Genomic DNA, 26,451 nt, shown 5'->3' with positions numbered 1-26,451 from the left:
TTACTGCTGAGGGCACTGGGTCTCTGGAGTTGATTTGGAGGACACGTATACAATAGGGTGTGATTTCTTACAGGTTGCCTTTTCCAATTTGCTTGCAGTTTCTTTCCCTTCTTTAACTTCTGTTTGAAGCCTTGATTCAGCAGCTAACCTACAGGCATTAAAGCATCCACTCTGAATTCAAATATGGTTAGGAAAAATTAAAGAAGAAACAATCCTCCAGTATAATGGACCTCTTAATGAGACATGGTGATTTTTTTTTTTTTAGGTATATAAGGAGAAAAATTATAGTTGACTTCAATACCATTAAAAAAACTAAGTCACTGCTGCACTAAAAGAACCTTTTTATATCAATAGACTTAATTTTTCAAATGTCTAAAGAAATGTCTTTAAGGTTGAGTAAAAAACCATGGCAAAGCCTAAATTAAAGAATTAAAATATAATGAGGGTGCCTATCATGATAAACACAACAAAAAAAATTTTAACGCTAGAGCAGTATTTTAATGTTAACATGACTTACAAAAGGCAAACACAAGATAAAAATTAACAACGAATCCTGGGCTGCATGAATAGGTGTCTATTTATCTCATTAAAAAAACTCAAATTGAATTTCAACTAGCAAAATAATAATTTAAGGAAAAAAGTGAAGAGATATTTTAAAGTGCCTATAAGGATATTTTATAACAAGAGCATCAATTAAATTTATAAAGCATTCAATAGTGAAGTTCCCAATAAAAGTCGTATTTATTATTACAATATTACCATAGGATTGTGTGTCTAAGTTAATCATGCAGAGAGCAAAAGGTTGGAAACATCTAAAGTTAGCAGATGGACTCACACACACACACACACAAAAACAAATGTTTTGTTATTTTATTTGTTTTTGTTTAGCAAGACAAAAAAATTCCAACGTGCTACTTGAGTCAAACAAGTAGCTAAATACATTTGCTTAAATAATTTTTATCAAGCAAAAAAAGGCAGAAAAAGAAATGAAGACAACATAGATAGTAAGGTTTGCACTGATCAATTCTGGAAATTCACCTCCAGGAATATACAATGGTCAAAACACATGTACACAGTGAATCACATATATACAAGCATAACCTGTTGAATTCACTTCAAAACTCCTCGAAACCATTTGTGTATCAGATATCATTCATTTAAAGCTGCTTCTTCCTTAAGAATATTAAGCTTTGATTTTATGTGACTTATGGGTTATAATGTGATTACATAAAATTTCAAGAAATGGAGTAATACATTACTCCTATTACTAATTCTAATAACTGCAATATTGTTGAAGTGCTTTCTTTGTTGAATACTATTTAGTAGCACTGAAGACTTGAAAACAAATCAGATAAAACATACAAGAAAGCCCTTTTACGTAAGGTGGGCTATGTCTTACTATTTCAATTTGAATGCATACTAGTAAAATGTCTTATTCTGTACCCCTCCATCGAAGACTGACCCTGGGAATACCTTAAAGATCTCCTTTCATAGCAGACAATCCAAGCTAACTATTTTCACATCAGTATGCTTAATTTTTAGAATGTCTATTTATTTTCATTACATTTATCATTCCACTGCATAAAGACATCCTTCATCTTTTATCATCTTTTTTTACCTTCTCCATTTTCCACATTCACTTCTTTTTTGCCCATTCTTGGTCCTGCCACACACACCAAGAACGCAAGAACGTGTTTCCTTTTTTTTTTTTTTTTTTTTTGCGGTACGCAGGCCTCTCGCTGTTGTGGCCTCTCCCATTGCGGAGCACAGGCTCCGGATGCGCAGGCTCAGCGGCCATGGCTCACGGGCCCAGCCGTTCCACGGCATGTGGGATCTTCCCAGACCGGGGCATGAACCCGTGTCCCCTGCATTGGCAGGCGGACTCTCAACCACTGAGCCACCACGGAAGCCCAAGAACGTGTTTCTTATACCATCCTAACCTCAGCGACTGTACCTACCTTTTCCTTCCACTCACTTTCTCTTACCTTCTGCCTTCTATTATTTTAATTTTTTTAAAGGATAAGGTCCTTAAAACATTAATTCCTACAGACATACATGTCTGACACTTCCTCTTTTAGTCACAAACTCAATTATGCAGAAACTAGAGGCTTTGAAGTTTGGGTGTAAATTGAAAATGAATTACTTTTGATATTTTAAAATGTCAGAATAGGTATTAAAGCACATTCTTGAAGGCTTAGGATAAACAATTTCAAAAGCCATAAAACATTTCACCTAACAGTTTTTTGGAAGGCTGAAATTTCTTAGACTAATGGAAAGCCCTTTTAGGAGATAAGTTAATTTTTTTTCACGGCAACTCTTGAACCAGGAAAAAAATAAAACTGTACATTTATTCAAACCAACAAAACATTCAAAGAGGTACTAGACTGTGGTATTTCTGCCTCATGACATAGAAAAGTGTTACTTTTTAAAACAATTCCCTTATTCAGGAGTCCTTTTCCCCTGTAATCATTTTAGTCTTTCTTAAAGTTTTAGAAAATCGGAAGGTAGGCAGATGAAATTGGGGAATTATACTGCATGCGATACTAAGAAAATAGATAAAGAAACAGATAGTGCAGTTCATGCAGCGAAAGAGAAGAGATGGAGAGGGCTGCTCACTGCCTTGAAGGAAAGAGGACACTGACCTGGGAGAGTTAGGGGTGTTTCCACTTCTTTCACTTAAGGCTTCCGACTCAGCTGGAACTCCTATAAGTTTCACACATTTCTTTTCCTTCCTTGGCTGAATACCCACGGACAGATTTTTGTAAGGAGACAGAATGACTCCTGATGTGCTTACAGAAACTGTCTTTTCCAACTGCAAGTTATCTTCTAAATTGTTAGGACAGGACTGTACCTCCTCTTTCTGAGGTGGTAATCTATAAACTTCCTCCTCAACAGCACTGGTGGTACATACATCGTTAGGGGTGGATATATCCACAGGAAGTACCTCACGCCTCTTTTTGAGTACAGGCACTTCAATTTTCTCTGAGAAAAAAAAAAATTAAAAATAGACCTAGTCAATAAATCAAACACACAATCAACGTAAGGTAGCACTAGTTATAAATGTATTTTTCTCCTTTCCTTTTTTTCCACTTCCATTCCTTTAAAACCCATTCATCTCCTTACTGAAATACATTGTCTTTAATCCTTTCTTTTTCATGGATTCCATTAACTATATCTTTTCAAGGTTATCTGGCTATAAATTTTTCCTTATGATCTCAATATATTTGACTCTCTAGGAATGAACACTTAAATGTTCTCTTCTAGGGTTATGATAAAAGTTGCATGGGGCTTCATAAGATCTCACCATGGAAATTAGGAAGGATATAGTGGTGAAGAGTCAAGGAATCCAGGTACTAATCCTGGTGCTAACAACACTCTGCAGCTGGGTGACCTTGGGAAATTCCTTAACCTCTCTGAACTTTGTATTCTTTTTTTTAAACTTGAATAATAATAGTCATCATTTATAGCAACTACTAAGTGCAAAGCACTGTGTTAATCTGCTATATGCATTCACATTTAATCTAAGGCGTGAGCTTGTTCTTTACCTGTAAAATGGGGATTAAAAGCACCTATTGAGTGAAGACTCAATACTGTGTCTTATAAGGATTAACATAACATCATTTCATCCCTTATGCGGGTCCATATACACAGTCACAGAATTAACTGTTCTAATACCTTTTCTGTATCCCCATACCAATGTGTCTTTCATTTTCAAAATCAAAATATTAGTGAGGTTGGAGAAACCATGGTTGAATGTGGGGCTAGTGTTCCTGTTGGTATCACTATTGTTTTCAAATCAGTATTTTCCCTTTCTCTAGCACAGCTCCTTTGAAATCCACACCATCTAGATTCATTATACTTCCTCCTGCTTGCTGTATTCAGTTCACAGTAGACCTTTGAAATTTGAAACGGATAATTCTTAATCAGGACAGGCTATTAATCAGGGAAGGGAGAAAGGATGAGAGAAAAAGAAGCTTTTTTAAACTATAAAGAATCCTTATTATTGCTGACAACCTCCCCACTATTGTTGAGAATCACTTCAGTCACTGAAATAATAATGAAGAGAAAGTTGTAGGCATGTGAACAGCATAGGGGCTGAAAAATCTATAACCTAAAACATGTAACAGAACTTTTTTTTTGGTCTAAGAGCCATCACATTCTTAGACTCTTTTATTTTGGGCCTTTTATTTTTTAATTTACATAATGTAAAATCACTTTTTAAAATGTATAATATGCAGAGCCTATATGCTTAGGCTATTTCCTATCTCAGTGATTAGACTTGATAGTTGTCCTCTAATATCTGTCCTGCTATTCCTTCATAGAATCCCAAAGATTTAGTTGGGAACATGGACCCTGAGAATCAAGGCTGAATTTCTCTGCTATTCCTATAGGCAGGTAAGGCCACGTGACTAAATTCTGCTCAAGGAGATATATGTTGATGAACAATGCAAAAGAAGCCTAGATCCTGACATTGACCAGTCGTAGAATGCCCCCTCCAGACTTTTATCAGGGAGAGGAATAAATACCTATCTTGTTTAAGTCTCCATTATTTTAAGTTTTCTATAAACATTAGTATTAACTAATATAGCTCTCAAACATCAGTTGCCTCAACAAAACTGAACTCTTTGGTATTACATAAGATGCTGCAATCTTAAATGGAAAAGTCTCAAATGTCAAGGTTCTACTACACAGATATGCAAAAAGAATACCCATTATATTCATGCACATCTAGTACCCAGTTTCTTTGAATTTTCCTACACATTTTGTAGCAATAAATTTATTAAATACAGATACATAGCCACAAATTAGTTTGTAACATGATGTGCATAAAGCTGTAGCAAGAAAAAAAAATGATATGATCTCTCAGAGCTTCTCGTGATATAAAAGACAAAATATGAGACATACATACCTTCAGGTTCATACTTCAGTTTTAACTCATCTAGTTTAGCTCTCAGTTTCATATTTTCACTTTGGGAAAGCTGGAGGCACCTTTCATTCAAAAAAAGTTTTCGCTCAATATCCAGAGCCCGCTGGCTCTCAAATAATGCTTTCATTCGCTGGATGGACAATTCACCTTTAGTGCTTTCATTTTCTTTGCTATATTAATAAAAAAAAAAAAGAGAACCAAGGAATATTACAATAACACAATAAGCAAGTGTAATAGTTACTACAAATTGTTTACTATGTTATATATTTGAACTCTTAGTAAAATATATTTCCCTGGGCTTTTAGTAACAAAGAAACAATAAGCAAAATAAGCTTTAACAACAGCAGTTTCAAATTAGAAAAAAAATCTCATTTCAAAGGAAATGAACAAAGGGGGGCAGATTTTCCACATTTATGCATGTATAAATAAATTCCTTTAAGTTTCAAGTTACATGATATTTATTCTTTAAAAATTTAGACTATAAGAACATTTTCTACTTTAAAGTTCTTTTTTACTTACTAATCTGAAAAGCTTTATGAAAAAAATAAAGAACTAAAAACATTTCATTATTCATTGAAAGTATTTTTCTTCAATAACCAGCACTAATTATATCTTGAATAAATCTCATTTGCTGCACAGAGGTATTTCTGTTACCATTCCTTTCTGGAATTTTCTTTTGGCAATTTAAAAATGAAACTATTACCACTTATTATAAGCAAGTCAAAAGAGTCTCTGTCTTGAGAGTCCCATACAGAATAAATCCAAGGAGAAATACTCCAAGACACATATTAATCAAACTGTCAAAAATTAAACACAAAGAAATCATATTAAAAGCAGCAAGGGAAAAACAACAAATAACACACAAGGGAATCCCCATCAGGTTAACAGCTGATCTCTCAGCAGAAACTCTACAAGCCAGAAGGGAGTGGCAGGACATAATTAAAGTGATGAAGGAGAGAAACCTGCAACCAAGATTACTCTACCCAGCAAGGATCTCATTCAGATTTGATGGAGAAATTAAAACGTTTACAGACAAGCAAAAGCTGAGAGAGTTCAGCACCACCAAACCAGCTTTACAACAAATGCTAAAGGAACTTCTCTAGGCAAGACACACAACAGAAGGAATATACCTACAATAACGAACCCAAGGCAATTAAGGAAATGGGAATAGAAACATACATATCAATAATTACCTTAAATGTAAATGGACTAAATGCTCCCACCAAAAGACACAGAGTGGCTGAATGGATACAAAAACAAGACCCATATATATGCTGTCTACAAGAGACCCACTTCAGACCTAGAGACACATACAGACTGAAAGTAAGGGGATGGAAAAAGATATTCCATGCAAATGGAAATCAAAAGAAAGCTGGAGTAGCAATTCTTATATCAGACAAAATAGACTTTAAAATAAAGACTATTAGAAGAGACAAAGAAGGACACTACATAACGATAAAGGGATCGATCCAAGAAGAAGATATAACAATTGTAAATATTTATGCACCCAACATAGGAGCACCTCAATACATAAGGCAAATACTAACAGCCATAAAAGGGGAAATCGACAGTAACACAATCATAGTAGGGGACTTTAACACCCCACTTTCACCAATGGACAGATCATCCAAAATGAAAATAAATAAGGAAACACAAGCTTTAAATGATACATTAAACAAGATGGACTTAGTTGATATTTATAGGACATTCCATCCAAAAACAACAGAATACACATTTTTCTCAAGTGCTCATGGAACATTCTCCAGGATAGATCATATCTTGGGTCACAAATCAAGCCTTGGTAAATTTAAGAAAATTGAAATTGTATCAAGTATCTTTTCCGACCACAATGCTATGAGACTAGACATCAATTACAGGAAAAGATCTGTAAAAAATACAAACACATGGAGGCTAAACAATACACTACTCAATAACGAAGTGATCACTGAAGAAATCAAAGAGGAAATTAAAAAATACCTAGAAACAAATGACAATGGAGACACGACAACCCAAAACCTATGGGACGCTGCAAAAGCAGTTCTAAGGGGGAAGTTTATAGCAATACAATCCCACCTTAAGAAACAGGAAACATTTCGAGGAAACAACCTGACCCTGCACCTAAAGCAATTAGAGAAAGAAGAACAAAAAACCCCCAAAGTTAGCAGAAGGAAAGAAATCATAAAGATCAGATCAGAAATAAATGAAAAAGAAATGAAGGAAACGATAGCAAAGATCAATAAAACTAAAAGCTGGTTCTTTGAGAAGATAAACAAAATTGACAAACCATTAGCCAGACTCATCAAGAAAAGAAGGGAGAAGACTCAAATCAATAGAATTAGAAATGAAAAAGGAGAAGTAACAACTGACACTGCAGAAATACAAAAGATCATGAGAGATTACTATAAGCAACTCTATGCCAATAAAATGGACAACCTGGAAGAAATGGACAAATTCTTAGAAATGCACAACCTACCAAGACTGACTCAGGAAGAAATAGAAAATATGAATAGACCAATCACAAGCACTGAAATTGAAACTGTGATTAAAAATCTTCCATCAAACAAAAGCCCAGGACCAGATGGCTTCACAGGCGAATTCTATCAAACATTTAGAGAAGAGCTAACACCCATCCTTCTCAAACTCTTCCAAACAATATCAGAGGAAGGAACACTCCCAAACTCATTCTACGAGGCCACCATCACCTTGATACCAAAACCAGGCAAGGATGTCACAAAGAAAGAAAACTACAGGCCAATATCACTGATGAACATAGATGCAAAAATCCTCAACAAAATACTAGCAAACAGAATCCAACAGCACATTAAAAGGATCATACACCATGATCAAGTGGGGTTTATTCCAGGAATGCAAGGATTCTTCAATATACGCAAATCAATCAATGTGATACACCATATTAACAAGTTGAAGGAGAAAAACCATATGATCATCTCAATAGATGCAGAGAAAGCTTTCGACAAAATTCAACACCCATTTATGATAAAAACCCTGCAGAAAGTAGGCATAGAGGGAACTTTCCTCAACATAATAAAGGCCATATATGACAAACCCACAGCCAACATTGTCCTCAATGGTGAAAAACTGAAACCATTTCCACTAAGATCAGGAACAAGACAAGGCTGCCCACTCTCACCACTCTTATTCAACCTAGTTTTGGAAGTTTTAGCCACAGCAATCAGAGAAGAAAAGGAAATAAAAGGAATCCAAATTGGAAAAGAAGAAGTAAAGCTGTCACTGTTTGCAGATGACATGATACTATACATAGAGAATCCTAAAGATGCTACCGAAAAACTACTAGAGCTAATCAATGAATTTGGTAAAGTAGCAGGATACAAAATTAATGCACAGAAATCTCTGGCATTCCTGTACACTAATGATGAAAAATCTGAAAATGAAATCAAGAAAACACTCCCATTTACCATTGCAACAAAAAGAATAAAATATCTAGGAATAAACCTACCTAAGGAGACAAAAGACCTGTATGCAGAAAATTATAAGACACTGATGAAAGAAATTAAAGAGGATACAAATAGATGGAGAGATATACCATGCTCCTGGATTGGAAGAATCAATATTGTGAAAATGACTCTACTACCCAAAGCAATCTACAGATTCAATGCAATCCCTATCAAACTACCACTGGCATTTTTCACAGAACTAGAACAAAAAATTTCAAAATTTGTTTGGAAAAACAAAAGACCCCGAATAGCCAAAGCAATCTTGAGAACGAAAAACGGAGCTGGAGGAATCAGGCTCCCTGACTTCAGACTATACTACAAAGCTACAGTAATTAAGACAGTGTGGTACTGGCATAAAAACAGAAAGATAGATCAGTGGATCAGGATAGAAAGCCCAGAGATAAACCCACGCACATATGGCCAACTTATCTTTGATAAAGGAGGCAGGAATGTACAGTGGAGAAAGGACAGCCTCTTCAATAAGTGGTGCTGGGAAAACTGGACAGGGACATGTAAAAGTATGAGATTAGATCATTCCCTAACACCATACACAAAAATAAGCTCAAAATGGATTAAAGACCTAAATGTAAGGCCAGAAACTATCAAACTCTTAGAGGAAAACATAGGTAGAACACTCTATGACATAAATCACAGCAAGATCCTTTTGGACCCACCTCCTAGAGAAATGGAACTAAAAACAAAGATAAACAAATGGGACCTAATGAAACTTCAAAGCTTTTGCACAGCAAAGGAAACCATAAACAAGACCAAAAGACAACCCTCAGAATGGGAGAAAATATTTGCAAATGAAGCAACTGACAAAGGATTAATCTCCAAAATTTATAAACAGCTCATGCAGCTCAATAACAAAAAAACAAACAACCCAATCCAAAAATGGGCAGAAGACTTAAATAGGCATTTCTCCAAAGAAGATATACAGACTGCCAACAAACACATGAAAGAATGCTCAACATCATTAATCATTAGAGAAATGCAAATCAAAACTACAATGAGATATCATCTCACACCAGTCAGAATGGCCATCATCAAGAAATCTAGAAACAATAAATGCTGGAGAGGGTGTGGAGAAAAGGGAACACTCTTGCACTGCTGGTGGGAATGTGAATTGGTACAGCCACTATGGAGAACAGTATGGAGGTTCCTTAAAAAACTAAAAATAGAACTACCATATGACCCAGCAATACCACTACTAGGCATATACCCTGAGAAAACCATAATTCAAAAAGAGACATGTACCAAAATGTTCATTGCAGCTCTATTCACAATAGCCCGGAGCTGGAAACAACCTAAGTGTCCATCATCGGATGAATGGATAAAGAAGATGTGGCACATATATACAATGGAATATTACTCAGCCATAAAAAGGAACGAAACTGAGCTATTTGTAATGAGGTGGATAGACCTAGAGTCTGTCATACAGAGTGAAGTAAGTCAGAAAGAGAAAGACAAATACCGTATGCTAACACATATATATGGAATTTAAAAAAAAAAAAATGTCATGAAGAACCTAGGGGTAAAACGGGAATAAAGACACAGACCTACTTGAGAACGGACTTGAGGATATGGGGAGGGTGAAGGGTAAGCTGTGACAAAGCAAAAGAGAGGCATGGACATATATACACTACCAAACGTAAGGTAGATAGATAGTGGGAAGCAGCCGCAGAGCACAGGGAGATCAGCTCGGTGCTTTGTGACCGCCTGGAGGGGTGGGATAGGGAGGGTGGGAGGGAGGGAGACGCAATAGGGAAGGGATGTGGGAACAGATGTGTATGTATGACTGATTCACTTTGTTATAAAGCAGAAACTAATAAAAAATAAATAAATAATTGAATGAACAAAAAAAAAAAAAAAAAAAAAAAGTCTCTGTCTTCCCAACCCCCAACACTTACTTTAAGTTTTCAAGCTTTATTTGAAGTAAATCTGTGTAATAGGTGTCATCTTCCAGAGCAACAGAGTTGGCTGAAGGCTTAGATTCCATACTTTCATATAAACTCTAAAGAAAACAATTCTTATTACTTAAAATAAGTAACAAATTAGGTTAGCATAGGTTTATTAATAATAGTATCAGCTACCACTTATTGAATGCTTATCATATGGCAGACACTGTGCTAAGCACTATCCACTTAACTCATTTAGCTTCTGAAGTAGGTACAAGAATGAGCATTCCTCTCCTACAGATGAGGGAACTGGCTCACAATGCTACAGGCAAGTAAACTGAGAAGAGAGAATCTGAATGCCGATCTGTCTCCAAAGCCTATGGTTCTAAGTACACCTGTATCCTCCCTCTGGTTTCTCTCTTCTGGCTTTTAAAATGGAAGAAACAAATACTCACAGGGTTTAGTTCTGGCCTTTATGACAAAGCCATAAATTACAAAAATATGAAAAAGAGTGGAGATCCTTACAGTTATTTTTGGTGCCCACTCTTCTGAGATTCTGATGGAATCTCTGTACAATTTCTCTACGGGAAAAAAAAAAATGTAAATCTGCTTAAAAACGTGTAAACAATTTCAGAGATTGCAGGTAAAAGCCCCTAATTTAAAGCTGTAATTGTCAAAGTATAGTGCAGAGTCCACTAGTGAGCCACATACACCTGCCAATAGATGTTTTGCAAATTTAACCAAAATTGCAGTCCTTTCAACAGTTCTTACAAGAGAAAGAAAGTTATATAAACTTAAAATTTTATGGTACACTAACGGCTACAATTTAGAATGCCTAAAAAGTTATTAACGTTTACAAAATTTGTCACTTGTAAACTTTAATTAATTCTTTAGTGAGAAGATATCTGTGCTCCCTAAGTTAATTTATAAATTCAATGCAATCCTAATAAAAATGCCAACAAAATTTTTTTGGAGCTAGACACGATGTTCATAGGGAAAAACAAACATGAAAGAATAGCCAGGAAAAATGCTGAGAAAGAAGAGCTATGGTGGGAGAATAGCCTTATCAGACAAAACATACTATAAAACCTCTAAAATTAAAAGCATGAGTCTGATGTGCAGAGAAGTAGGCCAGTGGAAAATCCAGAAACAGACTCAAGCATAAATGGAAATTTGATATATGGTATAGGTGTCATATTAAATCACTGCCACAGGAACTTCCCTGGTGGTGCAGTGGTTAAGAATCTGCCTGCCAATGCAGGTGACATAGGTTTGATCCCCGGTCAGGGAAGATCCCACATGCTGTGGAGCAACTAAGCCCATGTGCCACAACTACTTAGCCTCTGTTCTAGAGCCCGCAAGCCACAACTACTGAACCTGCGTGCCCTAGATCCCATGCACTGTAAATACTGAGCCTATTCGCTGCAGCTACTGAAGCCTGTGAGCTCTAGGGCCCGTGTGCTGCAACTATTGAGTCCACGTGCTAAAACTACTGAAGCCCGCATGCCTAGAGCCTACGCTCTGCAACAAGAGAAGCCACAATGAGAAGCCTGCACACTGCAACGAAGAGTAGCCCCCGCTCGCCGCAACTAGAGAAAGCCTGCGCGCAGCAATGAAGACCCAATGCAGCCAATAAATAAATAAATAAATAAATAAATAAATAAATAAATAAATAAATAAATAAATCACTGCCACCAAGATTGACTTCTTCTTCTTTTTTTTTTTTTTTTTTTGCGGTACGCGGGCCTCTCACTGCTGTGGCCTCTCCCGTTGCGGAGCACAGGCTCTGGATGCACAGTCTCAGCGGCCATGGCTCACGGGTCCAGCCGCTCAGCGGCATGTGGGATCTTCCCGGACCGGGGTATGAACCCGTGTCCCCTGCATTGGCAGGCGGGCTCTCAATCACTGCGCCACCAGGGAAGCCCAAGATTGACTTCTTAATAAATGATGCTGGGACAACTGGCTAGTTATTTGGAAAAGATAAAACTCAACTTATATCTCACACTATACACAAGAATAAAATTCAGTAGAGATCAGATCTCTAAATGTAAAAAGTGAAACTGTACAAATACTACAAGAAAACGTGTTAATTCCTCTATACACGCAGGCAAATAAATACACCTATAAAACAAGCACTATGATACATTATTGCCAGCGGGAATCTAAATTGGTACAAGCCATGTGGAGGAGTTTGGGAACATCTAACAGAACTATGTATTAATTTACTTTTGACCCAGAAATTGCACTGTAGGAATTATCCCTGATGATACATCTATGACAATAAGGAAACGCAAATATATGCAAAATGTACTTTGTAGCAGTGTATATATAGCACTGTATATAATTGCAAAATAATGGAAATAATCTAAATACCCAGACACAGGAGAATGTATGAGAATCCATACAATGGAATTCTTTGTTGCTGTTCATAAGAATTAGGAAGTCTCTCTAAACTGAGATGAAGTGATCTCCAGGTTAAAGTTAAATGAAAAAAAGGAAAGTATAAAAGACTATCTGTGTTATGCTACATTTTGTCCAAAAAAAGGGGGAGAAAATAAAGCCTACATAAAGCTGCTCTTTTTGCAAAAAGAAACAGCATGAGTAAATCAGAAACAAATGAAATTGGCTACCTAAAGGGGTGGGGTGGAAACAGTGTAGGAGGGATGGGGAGACAGATATGCCTCTGAGTGTACCTTCTTTATAGTTCTTTTAGAACCTTGTTAATGTTTCACATGGAAAAAAGTACATACATAAATTCAACAAGGATGGATGGAGGGCAAACAAAACAAAATAGAAACAGAAACAAACAAACCTAACTGTATTTCAGATGCATAACACACTCATACCAAAGAGGGGTAAGGAAGGAGGGGGAAAAAAAGGACCCCAAGTTAACTTTTCAACACAGTATTTTGACAATATACCCTCAGGCTAAAAACAAAAAGAACTACAAACAAATCCTGAACTTTAGTGAGTAGGGTAATTCCGAAACTATCAATACATGTATTCTAAGAATGAGTAAATAAGCAAATATATTGAGGACAATAACCGCCAGGTTTTTCACTGTTGGATAAAATGGGGTAGGCAATGAAGCCTGTGGTATCAGATTCAAACTGGAGTTATTAAGTATGAAATCAAGGTTTTCTTATGTGTTTATATATATATAAATACATATACTCACACAAACCTATTCACACAAAACGTTCATCAATATGCATATAACACATACATAAATACACTAAATATACGCACACAGACTTCTAGTTCTGTCTGCTAAAAGGGTCTAGAAGTGATGACATTCCAGTAGCAATAAACACATCTAGTGCCCAGTTCTTGGTTTCTAAGTGCCATTGTCCACGTAAAGGAACCTGTGCTCCTTGCAGGTATGCTGATTCCAAGGCTAGGGCAGGTGAGCTAGGAATATCTTGTTGTGCCAGAGTAAGGAAGTATTCCTGCTGGCCAAATCTGGGCGACCAGAGTAAATAAAGAAGTTATAGACTACAATCCATAGGATAAAATAAGAATTCATGAGGCTATATGATATCAATCAATAAATAAGTGAGGAAGAAAGTTCTTTTCAATCCCTTTATTATTCTTCTAACTAATAAATGTAGAAGGAATGAAGAAATTATCATTTGGCAATCATCACAGAATACCTGTTTCAGGCAAGAATCATCAATGGATGTTCAAGTATAAGGAAAGACAGATATATACTTGGTCTAAGTAACTCCCCACAAGATATTAATTACAAAGGGAAGAATCGTAACCGTACACTGGAGAAACCTGGCAGGCATAACCACAACCAATCAAGGTTAATATAACCAGTTATGGTACAAACAGACATTATGTGCCACCTGATGTACACATTGAGAAGGGTATAATAATACTCCTGTAGTTTTCCCGTCAAAAATACATAGCCTGAATCTAATTATATCACACACCCCTAAAATGAGAGAAAATCTACAAAGCAAATGGCTGTACTCTTCAAAAATGTCAAGGTCATAAAAGTTAAAGAAAGCCTACAGAATTGTTCCAAGTTAAGGGAGACTAAAGAGACTTGGCAATTAAAGACAACATATGGGGCTTCCCTGGTGGCGCAGTGGTTGAGAGTCCGCCTGCCGATGCAGGGGACACGGGTTCGTGCCCCAGTCCGGGAAGATCCCACATGCCGTGGAGTGGCTGGGCCCGTGAGCCATGGCCGCTGAGCCTGCGCGTCCGGAGCCTGTGCTCCGCAACGGGAGAGGCCACAACTGAGAGGCCTGTGTACCGCAAAAAAAAAAAAAAAAAAGACCACGGATTGGACCCTAGAAAGGAAAGCATTTGGGTATTTTTGTTTTCCCAGAAGGACATTAGTGGTAATTGGTAAAATGTAAAAGGCAACCTAGCTAAAACTACGTATCAATGTTAGCTTCCTGATTTTGATCATTGTATCAACACTATGGTTATGTAAAAGGATAAGCTTCAACATTGAGGTACAACATAAGGGTTAAGGGAGATCTAGTTTGAAACTTACTCTCAAATGTTTAAGATAAAAATGTACACACATTGGGGCTTCCCTGGTGGCGCAGTGGTTGGGGGTCCGCCTGCCGATGCAGGGGACATGGGTTCGTGCCCTGGTCCAGGAGGATCCCGCATGCCACGGAGCGGCTGGGCCCGTGAGCCATGGCCGCTGGGCCTGCACATCCGGAGCCTGTGCTCCGCAACGGGAGAGGCCACAGCAGTGAGAGGCCCAAGTACCGCAAAAAAAAAAATGTACACACATGGAGAGAGAGAAAATAAAAAAGCAGATGTGGTGAAATTGATAATTGGGGAATCTGGGTGAAGGGTATATAGAAATAATTTCATGACTTTTCTGGGAGTTTGAATTTATTTCAAAGATTTTTAAATAGTGTATTAAAGACCTCTATGAATTCCAGTTGCCACATAATATTGGACAATATGACAAAAATATTACTATGCATCCATTAAAAAACAGATGGAGAGCACCAAAGAAGAATCAATTACTGGTAACACTCAACAGGAGGAACAAATCTCACTGACATAATGTTGAGTGGAAGACAGAAACAAAAGAGTATGTAATGAATGATTCCATTTATACGAAGTTCAAGAGTATCTGTACATGTAAAGCTGATACAAAGTTAGAAGGTGGGAGGACTCACTTAAAAGGGACATGACAGTGCTGCTCTAGAGTGCTGGAAGTATTCTATATCGTGAGCTGGGGAGTAATTATAAGGGGGTATATGTATGTAAAACTCATTAAGTTGTACACTAAAGATATGGGCACTCTGAGTATAACTGAGTTACAATTTACAACAGCAACAGATATGAAAAGCATAAAAAAACTTGAAGAAAACATTAAATATTGGTAAATCTCAACAGAAGGTATACGTTAATTACATAATAAAGAAACTCATTCAAGTTAGAAGTATTAAGATACTCAAAACAAAACTTGGCTGTGTTTTTTAAAGGTGTTTATACATACCTTAAATTTCTCCAGATTCCTAATTTCACCTAAGAGATGTTTAATTTCACCATTCTTCTGCTCCAGCATAGCAAGTAACCGTTCCTGCTGTTCAAATTCAGCCTGAGACCCTTTCATTTGTAGCAATGTGGCGATTTGTAACTAGAAAAAAAAAATCCCTCCTCCCGTAAAAATTGAGTGGGGGAGAGGAAGAGTCTGATAACCATATTTTCAATACAGTTCATATTTTGTACTATACTACTTTGACCTCATTTTGGAAGCTAAACTAATTAGCTATTTCTAGTCTAATACTAGACTAGAAAAATTTGAAAACATTTTATACCAATAATCTAGTTAGACATAACTCTTTAGTACTTATTTAGACTACTTATGAGTGATATTTGAAGTTCATAACAATTATTTGTACTTCTGTGAAACATAATTGAGCTGCATGACTGTGGTCTGGAAGCACATCACTTACGCAGTAAATGAGCCTGGCCAAATGCTGTGCTGTACTCATCATATGCACTCTCATTAAGGGTCTGAAGCAGTTTCTTAAAAATTCTGATTAACTTCAGTAGTATTAAGTGGGGGAAATTATTAAGCTACTCACATTCACAAATGTAAGATTCACAAAGAACAAGGATGGAAAGCAAAGGTAAAAGGCAATCTAAGGATATTGAAGCAACCCTTAATACAAGTATAAATTTATTTTCTAAGAGCAGCAATCAACTTACCTAATTATGACTCCAACTAAACTTGGAGTTACACAGCAAGCAGAAGGAAATTAACTAAACTCTAAACCTAGCAATCCTTTCTGCCTTTGGAAATTTCCGGAGTTCTTAAAAAATGTCAATTAATTTAAATACATTTTTGAGTAAAGCGAGCAATGATATGAAGTTTTAGCTATGGTTACAAGTAAGAGAGAAAGGTGACTTTTAACATTTTTAAGGATCCACTCTTTGTTCCTGCTTCAAACTGGAGGCTAGACACATTTAGCCTCAGAAGATTCAGAATGCTACCTGTGTCTAAAGACAGTATGGGGTATCATGGGAACATTCAGAGATTAATAACAGTAGCCCAAGAAATACAAAAAGAAAACAAAGAGCAAATATGAGAAAATTTACAAAGAAACAATTCCCAGATAGGGGAGAGCCTCAGTAAACCAGATGGCACAGTTAAAATCCTTAGAAATAAAAGCCACAACTATTGTTTAAGTTGGCACTTCATTTAACTCCAGGACAACTCTTAAGAGTCAAGTTGTATCATCTCTATTTTACAGATGAGGTGACTGATGCTCTGCAAAATAAAAATGCTTGTTCAAGGTCACACAACTAACAAGTGACAGACTAGGATTCAATCCCAAGTTCATCTAATGCCAAAGTTTAATCACTGACCTTTCCTATTTCTTTGGTGAATCTCATCATCCTGAAAAAGAGGCAGGAAGCCTTACAGACTTCTAGTTACCACCTCAGGAGAGTTAGGCACAACAGATCAGGGATCAGGAGTCTAAGGATTGGTACAATACTGGAATCTTTATAACTTCAGCATGTTTTTCTGTTACCAGCTGTTTGACTGAAATGCCGCCCAACAAACCCTTAAAATTAAAAGGGCTTATATGCTTGACTTGAGAAACTACAAGGAAAGGAAATTCAAATTTCAGTCTATAACTAAGCCTTTGTGGGAGAATTGAAGAATTGTAAGAGAGCTAGTTTTAGTTGAAGCAGGAACCTTAGGGCTATCCTCAGAAAGAAACTAGGCCAACAGTAGGAAAGAAAAACTTTTTAATACTTGTTTTTTCCCCACTCTACAAAGAAAGAGCTAATGGCAAGGCTAGTGAGTAACAATTAAAAGCTCAATGAATGGATGCTAAAAATACCACTACTAGGGGCCTCCCTGGTGGCGCAGTGGTTGAGAGTCCACCTGCCGATGCAGGGGATACGGGTTCGTGCCCCAGTCCGGGAGGATCCCATATGCCGCGGAGCGGCTGGGCCCGTGAGCCACGGCCGCTAAGCCTGCGCATCCGGAGCCTGTGCTCCGCAACGGGAGAGGCCACAGCAGTGAGAGGCCCGCGTACCGCAAAAAAAAAAAAAAAAAAAAAAAAAATACCACTACTAAATCTACACAGAATTAATTTTTTTAAATAAAATAGAAAAGGGATCTTTCATTCAATTCAAAAAAGTTTTTTCTAAAATCATGCAGTTCTAGAAATAATTATATAAGTATATTCCTTGAAGGAAAAGATGCTTTCTTTGATATATTTGTACATGTAATGCTGATTCAAAATAGATTTAATAAACCTTTGATCATAATAATTCTGTACCTTCATTCTTTGCATCTGTTCTCTGTTGAATGCATTTTGCTTCTTCAGTGACTGATACTTGACTTTCATGCTGATAAGCTGACGTTCCATTGCTGCCCTTCGGTCTTCCACCTAGAAAATATTAACATGTTTAATTATGCTTTCATTAAGTGAAATGCCAATTTAATCAATGGAATATTTTAAGTACCTCTGCAAACAAAGAGTTGCCTTTACTGTTAGGGTCCAAGGCTTGCTGGAGTGCCTGGTCTAGCTGCACCTGAAGATCTTGATTTGCTACACGAGCTTTCTAAATTCAAAAGAAAACGATTTAGCCAACAGAGATTAGGTTAGCAAGAAAACAATTTACTATAAATTGGAAAAGATGATGTTACTGTAATCACAACACCTCTAAGGCATTATAGTAAGAAACTGCTTCTTTCTCTCGCTCTTCTTTTTCTTCTTTAAGCCGGTCTACCTGGCGCATTAAATTAGTATTAAGAAGTTCTAGTTGTTCTTGTCTGTACTGTAGTTCGTTCACTTCTTCTTTGAGGGTGGTCTATTCAACAGGAATGGAAAAAGAAGAAACTCTCTTGAATAACCCTTCATTTAGCAGCTGTTCAGTTTATCTATCAGCAGTGGTTCACACCCAAAACTAAAACTAAGAAATAGTCAAAGGTTATAAGGTGCATAATAAAATTTTTAAAAAATTATACTCATACACATACCAACTTCCATGCTACCAACTTTTTATATTGGGCTTTTATGACACAAACTAGGATCAGGATAAATGTCTAAATTCTTCCAGAAGTTTTATTAATCTAAAAGTAAAGTCTGCCTTACATAATCATGTAACCTAAAGCTTTACTTTATTTGAAGTAATCCATCTAAAAATCCTGTAAGGCTGCCCTGGTGGCGCAGTGGTTAAGAATCCACCTGCCAATGCAGGGGACAGGGGTTCAAGCCCTGGTCCGGGAAGATCCCACATGCCGCAGAGCAACTAAACCTGTGCGCCACAGCTACTGAGCCTGTGCTCTAGAGCCCGCGAGCCACAACAACTGAAGCCCACGCACCTAGAGCCTGCAACAAGAGAAGCCACCACAATGAGAAGCCCGTGCACCACAACAAACAGTAGAGAACTAGAGGAATCCCACGCGCAGCAACAAAGATCCAATGCAGCCAAAAATTAATAAATTTATTTATTTTTAAAAATTTAAAAAATAAAAATTCTGTAAAACATTTTTTAATTAGTTAGATCAAAGTTAGGCCAAAAAATATTTCAGCCTTAAAACTAGCTCATAAGGATTATTACAAAAACATGAAAAATATACAAGGGAAAAAAACCTCCAGAATTCACATGCCATAAAAATTACCTTCATACTTTCCATTTCAGTTAGCTCAATCTGAAGAGCCAGCATCTCTGAAGAGGTGCTTTCATGTACACGTTCAGACATTATTCGCATTTCCTCTGATTTGCAAGAAAGGAGTTCCTTCTGATGATCCACTTTGTGCTTCAGCTGCTTTTCACTAAGCCTAGCTTCATCTAATTCGGCTTTCAGTTTTTCTAACTAAAGTAAAAACAAAATCACAATCTTATAAATCAAAAGGTCGTAAAGGTCATCAGACCATAGCAATACAAATTGTTCTGGTATCTGCAGGATAACTATTTTGGAAGGTAGTCAAGTTGAACAAAACTATTTAACTCCTTTTCCCAAAATGTCACATAGTTCCAAATCTTGGAACACTAAGAATACAGGCATACCCTGTCTTATTGCATTTTGCTTAATTGCGCTTCCCAGATATTGTTTTTTTTTTTTTTTTTTTACAAATGGAAGGTTTGTGGCAACCCTGAGCCAAGCCGAGTCTACCAAGCGATTTTTCCAACAGCATTTGCTCACTTCCTGTCTCTGTGCCTTATTTTGGAAATTCTCATAATCTTTCCAACTTTTTCATTACTATTATATTTGTTATGATGATCAGTGATCTTTGATGTTATTATTGTAATTATTTTGGGGCATCACAAACCACACTCATATAAGAGGGTGAACTTAATCGATAAATGTTGTATGTGTTCTGACTGCTCTACCGAATGGTCATTCCTATCTCTCTCCCTCTCCTAGGGCCTCCCTATTCGAGACACAACAACTCAAAGTTAGGCCAATTACTAACCTTACAATGGCCTCTCAGTGTTCATATCTCTTACTTTAAATCAAAAGCTAGAAATGATTATGCTTAGTGAGGAAGGCATGTCAAAAGCCGAGACAGGCCGAAAGCTAGGCCTCTTGCATCAGTTAGCCAAGCTGTGAGTGCAAAGGAAAAGTTCTTCGAGGAAGTTAAAAGTGCTACTCCAGTGGACACACAAATGATAAGGAAGCTAAAGAGTCTAACTGCTGATATGGAGAAAATTTTAGACGTCTAGATAGAAGATCAAACCAGCCACAACATTCCCTTAAGCCAAAGCCTAATCCAAACTCTCCTCAATTCTATGATGGCTGAAAGAGGGGAGAAAGCTTCAGAAGAAAATTTTGAAGCCAGCAGAGGTTGGTTCATGAAGTTTCAGGAAACAGGCTGTCTCCATAACATAAAAAAAAAAAGTGCAAGGTGAAGCAGAAAGTGCTGATTTAGAAGCTGCAGCAAGTTATCCAGAAGATCTAGCTAAGATAATCACTGAAAGTGGCTACACCAAACAATAGATTTTCAATGTAGACAAAACAGCCTTCCAGTGGAAGAAGATGTCATCCAGAACTTCCATAGCTCGAGAGGAAAAGTCAGTGCCTGGCTTCAAAGGACAGGCTGACTCTCTTGCTAGGGGCCAATGCAGCTGGTGACTTTAAGTTGAAGCCAATGCTCACTGACCATTCTGAAAATCCTAGGCGCCTTAAGAATTATGTTAAATCTACTCTGCCTGTGCTCTATAAATGGAACAATAAAGCCTGGCTGACAGCACAGCTGTTTACAACCTGGTTTACTGAATATGTTAAGTCTACTGTTGAGACTTACTGCTCAGAAAAAAGATTCCTTTCAAAATAGTACTGCTCACTGAAAATCCACCTGGTCACCCAAGCGAGATGTACAACGAGATTCATATTGTTTTCACACCTGGTAACACACATCCATTCTGCAGCCTATGGATCAAGGAGTAATTTCGACTCTCAATTCTTATTACTTAAATACATTTTGTAAGACTATAGCTATCTAAGATAGTGATTCCTCTGATGGATCTGGGCAAAGTCAATTGAAAACTTTCTGGAAAGGATTCACCATTCTAGATACCATTAAGAACATTTGTGATTCATGGAAAGAGGTCAACATATCAAAATTAACAAGAGCTTGGAAGAAGTTAAATCCAACCCTCATGGATGACTTTGAGGGGTTCGAGACTTCCGTGAAGGAGTAACTGCAGATTGGTGGAAATAACAAGAGAACTAGAATTAGAAGTGGAACCTGAAGATGTGACTGAACTGTGGCAATCTCATGATAAAATGTTAATGGATGAGGAGTTGCTTCTTATGGATGAGCAAAGAAAGTGGTTTCTTGAGATGGAATCTGCTCTTGGTGAAGATGCTGTGAAGATTGTTGAAATGACAACAAATGATACAGAATATAACATAAACTTAGTTGATAAAGTAGAGGCAGGGTTTGAGACAATTGACTCCAATTTTTAAAGAAGTTCTAGTGTGGATAAAATGCTAGCAAACAGCATTGATGCTATAGAGAAATCGCTCATGAAAAGAAGAGTCAACTGATGCAGCAAACTTCATTGTTGTCTTATTTTAAGAAATTGCCTCAGCTACCACAATCTTCAGCAACCACCACCCTGATCAGTCAGCAGCCATCAACATGGAGGCAACACCCTCCACCAGAAAAAGATTATGACTCACTGAAGTCTCAGATAGTTAGCATTTTTAAGCATAAAATATTTTAAAATTAAGGTATATACATTGTTGTTTTTAGACCGAATGCTATCGCACACTTCAACAGACTACTTTGGAAACTAAAAAATTCATGTGACTTACTTTACTGTGATATTCACTTTTTTGTGGTGGTCTGGAACTGACTCTGAAGTATCTCTGAGGTATGCCTGTATGTAGTTTAAAGGGAACAAACTTGTAGCAGAAGGGTGAAGCTTTAGGGCCAGGCCTAGGTTTAACCTGTCTCACTTACATTCCTCAAATGTAAAACTGTTAAGTGATTGTACCTACCATGACTGCATTATTGTGAGGCTCTCAACTGAGATTGGGTGGGTAAAACATTCGGCACCACACTTAACACTCACTGAATGCTTTGTTATCAATAAAAAGCTTTTGCTTGATGTCCAGGGTTATCATTATCATCTATATTGAATTATCTTCAATAGGGTCTCAACATTCTTAGAATATATCCTGGTGTTTGTTTTCTATTTAAAAAATAAGAGCCTTCGGGCTTCCCTGGTGGCGCAGTGGTTGAGAATCTGCCTGCCGATGCAGGAGACACGGGTTCGAGCCCTGGTCTGGGAAGATCCCACATGCTGCGGAGCAACTAGGCCCGTGAGCCACAATTACTGAGCCTGCGCGTCTGGAGCCTGTGCTCTGCAACAAGAGAGGCCGCAATAGTGAGAGGCCCGTGCACCGCGATGAAGATTGGCCCCCACTTGCCGCAACTAGAGAAAGCCCTCGCACAGAAACGAGGACCCAACAGAGCCATAAATAAATAAATAAATAAATAAAATTTTAAAAAAAAGAGCCTTCTAGCATAATTTCTTTTCCCTTTTCTATTTTCATCATGTGAAATAAAAATTTCAGCTGATTGATCTATGTTGAAATGTGGACATTCTTCTGAAAAACATCACCGAATGACCCAAACTTATTGTATGATGAGATGATTGGGGTTTCCTATTTGGCCAAGGCTAGGCATCTTTTAACAGACAGTGACATGCCTTGTTTTATAAGCATACAAATAATCCATACAAGTAATCAGAGTAGGTCTGGATCCCTGACCACTTTGGCTGCCGTGTGAAGAGTAAGTGGTATGACAGCAATGATGGAAGCAGGCTGCCTGGATAGTAGGGGAGAGACGATGGTGAGCTGGACTGCACTGTTATAGCAGAGATGGGTATTTCATAGCTCAAGTTCTGAGAACTTGTTGATGGATTAAATATGAGAAATAAGTGAAAGAAAGATAGCAAATAAAGCTCCAAATTATTGGCACAAGTAATTTGAGAACATCAATAAGACTGAAAATATTTTTGGAATTATTTAGTCTTTACTCCACCGAAAAGCCATCTCTATAACTGGCTTTACTTCAGACTCTGAATATTTCCTACATTACTCTTTTTTGTTTAGGTAATGAAAATTACTGCTAAACTGAAAATAATATCCAGGAAAAAAAAAAGCATCATTAACAGTTATTGGTGTCTCACTCAGAGAAGCTTCAGAGAAGCTGGATTATTATTTGTCAGAGTGGTATGCAAGATGATTCTAAGTATTACATGAAAGCATATTTTGATAGTTATGTTTTACTGCATATTAGGACAAAACATAACCAGCTCAAATATATTTCATTGATACCATTACTTAAAATGAGAAAACATTTAAAAAGGGAGTCAATTTAATGAGAATTAATTAACAGTATAGGTGGTACAGGTATATATAAACATCTTAAAAGATGGTACATGAAACACAGTGAAACAGTCTTTGAAATCAGACAGCCTCAGTGCAAATTTTGACTGCTAATTTCTCACTCTACAATCTTAACCAACTTTACTCAATCTGTTTAAACATTGGTTTTCTCATCTGTTATATGGAGATAATAATGGTACCTCCCTTATGGAATTGTGTAAGAAGTGGATCATATGTATTAGTTTATCTTCAATAAACAAACTATAAAGTATCAACTCTAATGTACATTAATTTACCAAAAACTATTGGCTTCTTTTGTGGAATTATAACGTGTACCACTAGTTGCAGTGAAGGTTAGGGAACTAGTCTTTCTGAAAAGGGACTAGCATACTAAGCACTCTAAGCAAGGAGGTTATGCTGATCACTAAACTAAAACTCCCTAACAAATACTCAGTTGCTGAAATTAAATAATCCTATTTAATTAATAGAATGTTATTTATACAAGTCTCTTAGGTGAACTATTGTTTCTCAGTGTTCCCACTCCTAATATTAAAATGATGGAGCCCTTAATCTCAGCTGTTTTGCATAGATGTTACTAAGAAAATCTTCTATCACCTAAAGTTTACAAATGGTTGCATAAGCACGAAATATTTTTGTTCTAAAATACAGAGATATTCAAACCTTATTTTTTAGTTCATTCACTTCCTGCCCATGGCTTCTGCTCAGCTGTTCTTCTAAGTTCTCCAGGTGCATTTTTTGTTGTTGTTTAATGGCTTCACATTCAGAGCTCAAACTTTCTAACATTCGACTCTTGAGCTCAACTTCTCTCTGAAGAGTATATTTTTCTTGTTCATAATTCTGAAAACAGATTCAATTATAATTCAATTACATAAAAATAACTTAAAGCCATCACACATAAGCAGTTTTCACCTTCACCTGAATCATTCCTGTTTCACACATTTGCTGCTTTCTAAGTAACAACCACATGTTAAATCTGAAATAACTGCAGTTAGTATTAATGTTAAAAACCCTAGAGGTATTTTGAGACTATATTAACGTTCGTGCTAGGGATATGGTAATTGCTTCTATGTCCTGCCAACGAAGTAAAAAGTGCTCTAAGGCTGTCAATGAGTCAAGTTCTCTCTGCTAGGAAAAAAAAAAAAAATTAATAGCATTTAAGTTTTCCTAGTGAGAATTATTTGGTTTGATAATAATATGCTCTACTTGTAGCTCTGAGTAAAATGAAGAAATAGTGGACAAGGTATAAACAGAAATACTGAATTAGCTCTCACTTTCAGAATGTAGTCATCTGAAAAATGTTCATAAATGTTCACAACACCACTCAGATGAATACAGTGCTAAGACAAAAGTAGTATTTAAGAGGGCTTTTGCTTATTGTCAGGGAAGTTTAAAGATAAAAAGGGCATTAGTACAAACTTCTTCAACAAGGTTTAAAAAATAACATAAATAAAATTAGATTTAATAAGAGAAAAATTTTAAAAAAGGGTTGCCATTAGTTTTTTTTTCCCTGATATATTTAAACTTTGAGATCAAAGTTTAAATACAATATTGAGCATTTACTAAATAAAACTGACTTATTCATTCTTTCAATAAATGTATGCCAAATATTAGGGATACGGCCATGAACAAGACAGACAAAATTCCCTCTCATGTCATGTCTCTCATGACAGTGGGGGATGAACCACTCAGATGGAGGCAACAGCTCCTGTAAAGCCCATAAGGCAGGACTAGTATAGCTAAGAACAAAGGAAAGTAGCTTGAGATGAGGTCAAAGGTTGAAAGAGGTCAGATCACATGGGGATCTACAAATCCAGGTAAGGAGCTCGGATTTTGTTGTAAATAAAACTGGAAGCTGCTCTATGCTTTCAGCAGGGCTGCGACATGATCATTTGTATATTCTTCAATGACCACTTGGCTGATGTGTGAAGAATGGTGTGAATGGCAAATGCAGGAAGCAGGCAACCTAGTCAAAAGGCTACAGTAGTAATCTAAGGGAGAGATGATGGTGGTCTGAACTAGAATGGCAGTGGTATAGATATTTTGTAGGTCAAGTTCTTAGAGCTTACTAATGGATTAAATACTAGAAATAAGGGACAGAAAGATATTGAGTAAAACTCCTAGATTTTTGGCTCAAGTAACTGGATGAACGTTATTACATTTACTAAGTAAGGTAAAGAATTTTGCAAGAGCATGTTTGGTTAGTGGGCAGGGAATTAACTATTCTGTTTATGTTAAGTCTGAGATGCCCATTAGTGGGCAATTGAATACAAAAATCTAAACTTTAGGGGAGAACTAAGGACTTGGTGTAACAATCATGGGGCATTTAGATGTTATCAAAAACTATGAAACAAGTGAGGTCACCTAGGAAGAGTGCAACAAAGCAAAGTCTAAAATTCAATATGTAGTAAAGAGAGTGAAAATAACTTATTTTTCAAACTCAGGACACACTGCGTCAGAAAAAATATTAGAAATTCATTTAGTTCATTTCCCTTTAATAGGGATGGGTGGGAACTAGGCCTAAAATCCTCAGAAAAGAAAAATATTAATAATTGCTGGACAACACAGATCTTCAGTAGCTAAGCACATCTTTGTAAACAGAGGAATATAGTGTCCTACCTCAGTCATGGTCATCACTTCATTACGACATTTATCCAATTGATTCTGCAATTCGTTCTGGCTCTCAACTAGTTGTAAACCATACTGTGCAGCTTTTAGTCGCTCTTCTTCAACTTCTTTGAGCTTGCATCGAAGATCTGCTATTATATCTGCCTCCAT

General features: G+C 36.9%; 1 protein-coding gene across 2 annotated transcripts; it reads right to left on the bottom strand.

Annotated features, from left to right (window-relative positions):
* SPDL1 (spindle apparatus coiled-coil protein 1) lies at positions 1-26,451 on the bottom strand (the record flags this gene model as incomplete). 2 transcript variants are annotated; one of them, XM_079702387.1, is made up of 11 exons in its annotated part: positions 1-148; positions 2,643-2,982; positions 4,910-5,097; positions 10,314-10,417; positions 15,781-15,921; positions 18,083-18,193; positions 18,270-18,368; positions 18,468-18,617; positions 19,432-19,626; positions 24,337-24,513; positions 26,293-26,451. In XM_079702387.1, 11 exons carry the CDS (start codon positions 26,449-26,451, stop codon positions 1-3), a joined length of 1,812 nt encoding a protein of 603 aa, XP_079558513.1. The 2 variants fall into 2 exon arrangements, with proteins under 2 accessions (XP_079558513.1, XP_079558512.1); XM_079702386.1 differs by lacking the exon at positions 1-148 and having other exon boundaries at positions 2,444-2,982.

Source organism: Hyperoodon ampullatus (genome assembly GCF_949752795.1).
Source record: "Hyperoodon ampullatus genome assembly, chromosome: 4".
Lineage (NCBI taxonomy): Eukaryota > Metazoa > Chordata > Mammalia > Artiodactyla > Ziphiidae > Hyperoodon > Hyperoodon ampullatus.
This window is presented reverse-complemented; position numbering and strand designations above follow the sequence as displayed.